General features: G+C 37.5%; 1 protein-coding gene and 1 pseudogene across 2 annotated transcripts in view; both read right to left on the reverse strand.

The window, feature by feature from the left end:
- Nucleotides 1-402: 402 nt before the first annotated feature.
- On the reverse strand, nt 403-2,578 carry LOC101310720. The gene is made up of 2 exons (XM_004303832.1): nt 2,456-2,578; nt 403-1,403 (listed from the first exon to the last, which is right to left on the reverse strand). The coding sequence occupies exon 2, from the start codon at nt 1,382-1,384 to the stop codon at nt 860-862; it is 525 nt and encodes a 174-aa protein (XP_004303880.1). The 5' UTR covers nt 1,385-1,403; nt 2,456-2,578; the 3' UTR covers nt 403-859.
- A 516-nt stretch (nt 2,579-3,094) lies between these two features.
- Nucleotides 3,095-9,567, reverse strand: part of LOC101291950 — a 15,435-nt pseudogene continuing 8,962 nt past the window's right edge. The window contains exons 22-41 of the transcript XR_185124.1: nt 9,516-9,561; nt 9,264-9,427; nt 9,002-9,125; nt 8,784-8,887; nt 8,564-8,669; nt 8,325-8,476; nt 7,861-7,970; nt 7,650-7,769; nt 7,503-7,571; nt 7,208-7,397; nt 7,010-7,121; nt 6,685-6,807; nt 6,486-6,604; nt 6,270-6,353; nt 6,009-6,121; nt 5,702-5,931; nt 4,396-5,193; nt 4,255-4,305; nt 3,821-4,006; nt 3,095-3,581 (exon numbers count right to left, since the gene is read on the reverse strand). The product of XR_185124.1 is annotated as a callose synthase 7-like (transcript). The remainder of the gene's footprint in view (nt 3,582-3,820; nt 4,007-4,254; nt 4,306-4,395; nt 5,194-5,701; nt 5,932-6,008; nt 6,122-6,269; nt 6,354-6,485; nt 6,605-6,684; nt 6,808-7,009; nt 7,122-7,207; nt 7,398-7,502; nt 7,572-7,649; nt 7,770-7,860; nt 7,971-8,324; nt 8,477-8,563; nt 8,670-8,783; nt 8,888-9,001; nt 9,126-9,263; nt 9,428-9,515; nt 9,562-9,567) is intronic.

Raw genomic sequence — 9,567 nt, forward strand, 5'->3', positions numbered from 1 at the left:
GCAGGGAAATATTTACATGTGAGAATCTGTGAACACTGAATCTAACAAGAATTTAGTATTTTAATTATGACACAGAAATTGATCTTACTGTACAAAGAAAATCCTTGAAACTAATTTCATTGTTGATATGAATGGTGCAGACCACATCCACAATATCATGATTGTAAAATCATTACTACTGAGATACAAATCTGAACTGGAAAGATTTTTATGCAGGGAAGTAGGATTCTGAAGTTGAATTACTAGTATACTGGGGTTCTATGTATTTTAGTCGAAACAGAACTGAACTACAAAGTGATCGATTCTCAAGTGCTGAGCCTGTCGAATACATACTCATCCTAACCTCATTTGGCTTCATTGAGCGTAAACTAAATGATATAACCTTATTTTCCAGTACTAGAGCAGAAAAGTTAGCTAAAGCATCTCAACAACATCATCATTAGCTAAACAATCTGGAATTTGATGTAATATACAAAGTGACCAATCTAACTCAATGTCATCACAGTTTTACTGTTAATCAACTAAAGGAGTTGCAGCAACTCAAATAATAACTTGTGAGCTACCTTATATGAGATTTGCTCGTAACTAACAAAGATCTAGAAGCAATCCATGGTCATGCAGTTACTCAACTACATGATAATCATGGCAACTCAAATAAGGACTTAATATTACCACATATATGAGTTCCCTAGCCAACAGAGATTCTAGCATAACTGAGTCATTTGTGAGATTATGATTGAATTACAAATCAAGACAAGAAAACAAACTCATTAGTTGACACAAGTCCGACTGAGGAACAAACATACCTGTCGGAGTAAATGTAACTTATTTATAGTGTAGAGCAGTCGCCACCCCGGATTCAAGAGGAGTCAGGTATCCAATCTTTTGGCAATGACGATTTGAATATTCGGAGGAGCAATGTCCTCTCCTTTCTCCCTAGCTTCTTTGCACCATATCCACGGAATACACCAAGCTTAAGTGCCTTTTTCCCTTCTTCCACCGCTTGTTTTCTCACGGCCACCAATAAATCTGTCCCTTGGGGATCAATGCTGTTCTCTTCTTTTTCACTTTCACATTTCTCTTTGTTTTCTGCAATTGAACTTGCGCCATCCGCTAGTTTGTTGGACTGATGCTTGTTTTCTTCATCAGCCTTAGCTGCTTCTCCACGGATGCCCTTATCACAATCAAGGCTATTGCTTCCCCACCATCTATTGGATGCAGTTGATAAACCTTCAGATGGGAATCCATTTTTCAATTCTTCCAAGGTTGTACCTTTGGTCAAGCTTAACGTGAGAAGATTGTGAGGCCGTCCAGTCTGAACATTTTTGCTTCCTTGCTGCTGCAAATTATTAGAGGCCATGACACCTTGTGGTTTCGACTGCATTACTGGGTGTTGGGAATCACTGCATTTAAAAATGAAGGCTAAAGAATATGAAAGGGAACAATGAACAAAAAAAGGTTCACCAGGAACATTTAATCTCATGACCAATCTGTTGGTCAAAATGTCTATCACGATTGAGTTGGTTCAAACAAAACAAGTAGAATGCACCAAAAGTAGTGTCACAGAGAGGAATATCAAAGATGAGTAACAATAAACAAAGAGGGTAAACACCACCAGGTAGCAGCTTTAGATTAGTATTTTATGATTCTCAGACTCTTCTTCAGACATAGTCAGATATACATAACTTATAAGGTTTGATGGCTATCTGCTTCATCAATGATCTAAAGACAGGATTTTGATGTGATTTATTTTCAATATCCAACAATATTTCTGACCCATGTGTAATTGATTTCAGTATATCATTAGATGTGCAGCACAATCTTCTGTTCTTTGGTTATGTATCCGTAACCCAAAACCAACCAACTCTAGATAAATCTAAGCCTAACAAGAAGTCATCAAGTAATAAAGGATATGCAGTCAGGGGGATCAGCAATCATTTGAAACCCGAGTCCCAAGTGTGTGCCAAGTGAGCGTCTGATCAACACACAAGCACGATGCAAAATGCTCTCCTAACCTTCAAGCAAAAGAGACTTGGGCACCATAATCTCTAAAATAGCATCTCAAGCACCCGTAAGATCTCACCTTTGGCGATTATATCAAATACAGGACCAAGAGTAGCCGAAGCTAGATTGCGAAAAACATCAGATCTTTATGTACCAATCTTTGGCATCTAACTTCGTTGCTTCTATTCTTCTCCAGACAAATTGCATTCTCTACGAATATGCTGCAAATTTCACTCCTAATCTATGGACATCCAACCCAAAATCTTGACCAAACCTTTTCAACTTTTCTAGAGTAGATTCAAAATCATTTAGCAACACACACACAAGGGAATCTAATACAAAAAGCACAGACCTTTTGGAAGCATGAATTTGAAGGTTCTTTCGGGAATTAAAACGTAAAGACATAAAAAAGCGAAGCACAGGAAACAGAATAAGAGAGAAGCTCGCTTACAATTGGGCTGTTGTTGTTGACTTGTTGTGGCTGCTGTTCTAGTGTGGCTACTGCTTAAGCTCTCAATTTCAGACACCCAAAAGTGGAGAGCTCAGAGTCGAAGAGCGCGTCGGCTACTTGAAAGACAAAAGTCTCTCTGTTCTATATTGTTTAAGCAACCAACACGTGGCAGAATCGTGTTTCTCAGGATTCGAATATTCTATTATGTGGTAACCGGTAAGATTGATCGAGCGACCTAATACCTAATGTCTAGTGTTCGAATTCTAACTCCTCCTGCTTTGTGGCCTTCAGAATTGGGAACTTTGGATTAGCAAAGCGGGGGGTACAGGCTCTAGACGACATCATTGCCAATTGCTTCTAATCTGCCAAGTTTAAAAACAATTTTTTTTTTTTTACCCTTTTCTTCTGAATATAAATTGACGAAATTTACCGCGGAATGTTTGAATAAATTTCACAAGTACTAGACTATTCTTCTATTTTAAGGCGCCTCTATAGATTGAAAATGAAATTTGGAGCTCATCATCCTGAGATTAAAGGAGGTACAGAATCTGGTTTATGAGGTATATGTTGAACCATAAGGTGTCTACTATGAAGCTTACTAAGCCAAAGCTAGTCAGCTAGAGGTTCTCTGCTCCAAATGAATATTCAAAATTTTCAATTTAAAATCAAAAGCTAAAATCAATAGCAGTTCATGAATCAAGTGAGCTTCTATCCTAATGATGTACATGAAAAATACAAGAAAAAGATATACAAGTCACTCTACTTGATCTGCCTCATAAAAACTAACTCCTATGATGCTATAGAATTTCACATGAATAAACTAGTGTGGACATGACCTGAGATGATAAGAACTTCACAGTGCATGGCATCTTAAGTTCATTCCCTAGCTTGAAGCCGTCGTCTTATCCTTCCTTCCGGCAAGAATCATAGAAATTTGTAGGCCTCGACTGAATGCTTGGTTGAAGAGCAACCGTGTTTGGAACTCTGAGACAAATGGGAACCATGACAAAATGGCAACAGGCGCGAAGACTACTACTCCCATTATATAATCATATGCTCTTCCCAGCTCCTTGATTGATTCCCAGAATCCTACTCCCTTAAGCATTGGCCTGCATACTTGCCCGATCTAGGAAGGACAATATATAAATGGTTTCAGTGAATACAATCCATTACAAAACACTTGTGTACAAAAAGAAAAGAAGAAAAAAAAAACTACTGTTAAGAGAACCAAGATACACCCTATTTATTTTAGTCTGAGGAGTACTAAACGGATGATATAGTCTAAGATGTGTACTAGTATAATACATGAAATGAGAAATCTGAAGGCACTAAGTGCAGATAACCAGAGACAGAAAAGATACTTACAAGAAGAAGTGCCCACCCTGTGGGCAAGAAGGCAAGGATAGAGGCAAACAGATCTGAAATAGTAAGCCCACAGACAACAAATAGTACAGTCATGACCGACATGAAACCAAGGAAAAGAAGTGCTTTCAGAATTCTGAACATGAGCTGAAAGTCGGTGCCAAATCTTCGTCTACCCATTGACACCATCTGACAGAAATGTAACAAACAAGCAAGTAACATCATTCATTTGATACTATATAAACTTCCCAGGAAAAAATGATACTGATAAAAGTAGAAAAGGTATGCACAAACTGTCATGTTATCTATAACGTTATCTATAACTCGAATGAACCTAAACAACTTATACTTCAAAAACATTCATAACTTACACGTAAAAATTTGGCTTAATCTCTAAACAAAGTTTAATGCTTTATTTGCGATTTTCTTGTGCATACCTTTAAGACGAGAAGCACTGTTACCATAACCACCCAAGAAAGTCCATAAACCTACACACAAATTGAAAAAAGGTGGTCAGTCCTGAACGTCAAAAGCAAAAAGAGACAACATACTGATATATATTTGAACATAAATAGTACCAGTAAACTCTTGCTGAAATGAGCTATATCGAGGTGGTAAACAATCCCATATTGGTAAAAGAAGAAGCGAAATGCAAGCATTATCTCAAGAATTCTTCCACGGATAATAGTGTGCTTAAGGTGTTCCTGCTCTTCATCCCACCATGATTCCCAACTTTTGTCAGGTGAGATCCCAATACCACCACGATTTCCCATCCACCTCTTCCAATCAGTCCAATCATCTACAGTTTTTTGCCAGTCAAAGCTGGACGGATTAAAGATGAATGGAGCAAACAACCAGGAAGCAACCAGAAACCACATGGAGAATGTGATGAAAAAATACAGATTTGAACTCCTATAAGCATTCCCGTAGACTCCATATACAATCAGCAGAATCAACAGCTCCAACCCTTTCACAAAGTGACTTCTTGAGTACAGCCTGTAGTTATCGGCAAACTTTGCATGAAAAACCACAAAACCACGGCCAGTTGCTCTATATTTAGATCCACCATGTAAGATTGTCCTTCCGTAATAATGTGCTTTTGTTCCTAGTTGGAAAGTGAAGAAAACAGAAGCCAGCTGCAGCTGCATGATGATGAAATCACCCAAGGCAGTGCGAAATCCTTTCTCCAGACCAATTTCCATAACCATGGGGAGGACCAGCAACAACCCCAGTTGAAAGACAGACTGTGTAGCCAGAGCTTCTTCAAAAGCCTTGGTCTGATGTATGGCTGGGCTATCCAGGATCTCACTTTCCAATCCACTCATAACCATATATAGACGTCCATACAAAAACACATAGACAGTCAGCACAGTTACCTGAAACAAAATAGTATCCGTATCAAACAGAAATACATTACCAAAATACTGCACCCCAAGAATATCTGCCTAGAAAAGTAAAACCAAAGCGAACCAAAACAAATCCTCATGTTTACTCTTGTTTCCTATTCACCACTAAGTTTCAGTCAATTCAATTGTATGGTAGGATGACTTCTTTATCAATGATACCACTAATGTAAAAAAGAAATACACTGAAGAAAGATTGTATTACGAAATAAATAATGGAAGCACTTAGATCAACAAGCAGTTGGCCTGAAGCTGTCATCAACATGTGAAATGGGTAGCATGCATAATGGTTGTACAGTTATTTGAGAATCCAATCCCTTCACCTGAATCAACACCATCTAACCTAGTACTTTAGAGAAAGGTGATTTAATATAGTTGTTGATTATAAACTAACATATTCATTATAACTCGTTGATATAAAGTATAAACTATGAAAGAACCAAGTCAACTAATGAAAGGATAATTAGTTTGGATTGCATACCATGCTACTAAAATAGAACCCAACTGTTGTGAAGTAAAAGGACAGCATTCTATAGAAATCAAACCGACGCCCAAGCCTATAAACATCACGGCTAAGTGTCTGCTCTCCATTCCCATTTGCAACTTTAGCCTCGAAAAGTGATATTTGATTCATTCCAACATCACGCCCCTTGCCTACTTGGATATACTCATGATGTGTTATAAATCCCCCACGCAGAACAGAATTGTAACCTGAAGACATACAAACAATTAGTCAAAAACATTCAATACTTACTAGACAGGGATCTTCTCATGAATGAAAAATATACCTGAAAATATATCCTCGCTTAAGTTAATTACTTTCGATGCTTTGCTTATGCCACCCCTTGTTATGTGGAAGAGTCTGTCAAAAATATCCGGATGGCCATAATGAAACCGTACCCTGTCATGGTAGAATGTTATTAGATGGATGGGTACTTGAACGGTAATAGTATAAACAGGGGGAAAATGACAAGGAAAGAAGATGATGCTAGTAACTCTAGATTGGGACTCAACTGTAGCTCAAGTTGAACGTAAAATATAAGGCATACCTCAGTGGATTTGCCAAAATTCGTTGGCCTATAGTGACAAAACTAGTTTCTTGATTGGACATGAACCAAGCAAGTGATGAAACACTGTAGATCAGAGGTTGAACATAATAAATAGGATTGTAACAGTGAAAATATGCAGAAAATATTATACGAAATCCCAATCCTAGCAGTCATGAAGGTCAAATATATTGTGAATAGATATGTGAAAAGGCTGACCTTCCAGTAAAAATATGTTCCCTTAGACCCAATATCGTAGGTTTCCGCTGCCCCCGTCGGGGCTTTCGGAATTCCTCCAATACATTTCTCATTTTGAAAGCTTCCTCAAAATAATTATCCTGTATAAAATTTATTAGTAAATATACAAAAACACAGTTAAACACTTTCTAATTTTGCATAAAGGTGCAATGATTGCTACCTGATTCATGTCAATGGTTTGCAGGGCTTCTCCACGAGTAAAGACGATGGCATGGTTTTGATTTTCAGGTTTTCCTTCACCAATTACTGTTGGAGGACCTGGAAGCTTGATGCGGTATATTTCCTAGCAAAGAAACAAGACTCCTCAACTGAGATATTGACTGTTAGCCACATTTGCTGCTTATATGAGACATTAAGCTCAACAAAGGTAGGTAAAGGCTCTTCATTATTCCATTATAAGTATGGATTCCTCAAGAATTGCTACTTTAGATGGTACTGAGATAACATACAAGTGCACAGATATATGATGTTATTTCCTTCCTTACCTCATCCCATTTGTCCCCTCCCTTGACCAGCACAGAAAAATAAATCTTTTGGGATTTTCCATTCACTGTCTCCTCTCTTGTATCTATGTAAGCAACCCGTAGAGAAGGATACCTACAAGACGGTTTCATGTGTAAAGATCATATCAATTATTCATATTACAAAGGCTACATAGTGTTCATATTATGGTGATAACTCACGTTAACATCAGCTTGAGAATATTTGTGTAACAACTTTTGTCACGACTTTCACTGGATTTCTTCTGTTCACCGTAGATTTGACAAGAAACTACATAAGTGAACTTCAAATCTGCCAGAGCTTGTGCCCGATCAAGAATATCCTTCTCATCAATTTCACTTAATATCTGGGCTGGGTAGCCTCCATAAACACCTGCAAATATCCGTTTTCCACATTATTTGCTTGTAAAGATTTTGGAACTAAAATCATGAACGTCAATCTGGAGTTGAAACACATTTTTGTCAAAGGACCACTAACCACCATCTCCTGCTGTTTCCAGGATACATTGAAGGTCTAGAGCCTTCCTATAGTACATCATTCCTCTCACTAGCAGAAAATACAGATAAAATGTTAAGAATTGGACATGGTACTTGTATAAGATACAAAGTTACAGATTATGCAGACCTGTTCTAGAAAGTGTCTGTCCCCTGTAAGATACCCACTGGCGAATTAACTCCGACTTGTCCTTGTCAGAGTACTCATTCTTATGTTCATTTATGCGGTCCTGGAAATTTGTCCATTCATCTGTTGGTAGTCATAGTTGGTTGACAGGTATCAGTTCATATAAATTTCAAACAACGAAAAAGAATAATCTAGAAATGAGACTGAAATGCACCAGGATATATCTTCTGCAGGTAGAACAAGATTGAGATTCCATCCTCATTTTCCTTGTTAAGTTCATCATCAGAATACAGAACATCTTCTTTGTAATAAGGAGTCAGAACACTGAATCATAAATCAGGAAAAAGTGATATGTTACACAGGCAACTATTAAAATTTTAGAAGACCACTACAATCACATGGTTGACAAAAATACACATTCATTCATTGAAAATAGATCCTGAAGCATACATGTACTCCTCCAAAATGAAAAGAGAAACATATCTTGACTACAATTCCATTAAGTCAGTAGGAAAGCTATAGTGTTCCTTCACCTTTGACATTATTGCAGTAATATGTTAGTTTCTCTTTGTTTTTTATTATGTTGTTGTAGTTCACAAGCAACATAACAGTTCCCACTGACAACTTTTCAAAAGAAAAAAGTTCCCATTGACAAACCAGGATTCCATAATGACTGACCTAAAGGAGAGCATGTCACGAACTTTGGGAGCATTTGGCATGTTCATGAATAGAGAGTTCGCAAAGAAAGTAATGCGCCTGCGAGCATCCAAGTTTTGGGGCACATTGATGGCAGATTCCTTGACGGTCAAAAGCAAATGAAGCCTAACAACCTATGTACATGTAGAAGAAAAAATAAGACCAAAAGATTTTGGATCTTCAGTTATTGTCTTTGACACAAGAATATCTGCCAAAATTACCTTCTCTCTCCAAGATGGATTTTGTGCAAGGTATATGTTGATTTTTTCAAACCTTTGCTCCTTCTTGACATTTTGACCCTCTATGTAGTGAGCTTCTTCAAGAATTCTGCGAAGAAAGAAGGACACCTATTAACATATGGAAACCAAAGGGGATCAATAGGTGGTCAAATATAACAATATTTTTTACTGCCTCCAGTATGCATTTATTCTCAGTCCTTACTCATGGCCATTCATCATTACATCCTGTGTTATAATCTCCATGATATCTTGAAGGACATTGATTATCTGACGCAAGTAATTATCGACATTCTCATCTTCAGCTAGCTGTCAACATACCAATTTAGTAACTCAAACATGACACTGTCTAAACAATATCTATCAGTTCATTGCTGAAAGCAGCAGTAAACAATTAACCAAACATTGAGGGAAGTATATTACCAAGAGTTTAAGAAACTTCTCCAACCTCTCACTAAGAAATGGCAGCCCACTCATCCGGAAATTAAACAAAAACTTCTGCTGCTGTATACTGCTGTCTACTTCATAACATATCTGCCTTACAATCCTGTTAATGAGACGAAAGGAAAACATTCATGAAGCTTCTTCAAAGACTGCTAGGTTTCCTTTCTTGTTGAGATAAAAAGATTCTTATGTGCAGATGGTGATCTATATATTTCAAGTTGGTATGCTTCTTCCGACTTACATCTTATCGGCCTCATCTTCAAGAAGGCCAAATATAATATCCCTGAGTGTCTCGTAGCATTCAATCACTGCCGAGTACATATAATCATCATTCATAATCTTCTTGAATAAATCCTCATCCGACTTCCCCGTAAAATCCTTTGCCATGTCTAATGCTATCGGAATCTTCACAAGTGAAATCAAGTTATGAGACTCACATATAGGCTTTGTATCGAGTGTACATTAAAAATATCAAGCCATGAAAAGTGAGTACCTTGCTAGCAAGCAAGAAAGGGGGCCACTGGACAACAGAAACATCACTTGAA

Source organism: Fragaria vesca, linkage group LG6 (genome assembly GCF_000184155.1).
Source record: "Fragaria vesca subsp. vesca linkage group LG6, FraVesHawaii_1.0, whole genome shotgun sequence".
NCBI classification, from domain to species: domain Eukaryota; kingdom Viridiplantae; phylum Streptophyta; class Magnoliopsida; order Rosales; family Rosaceae; genus Fragaria; species Fragaria vesca.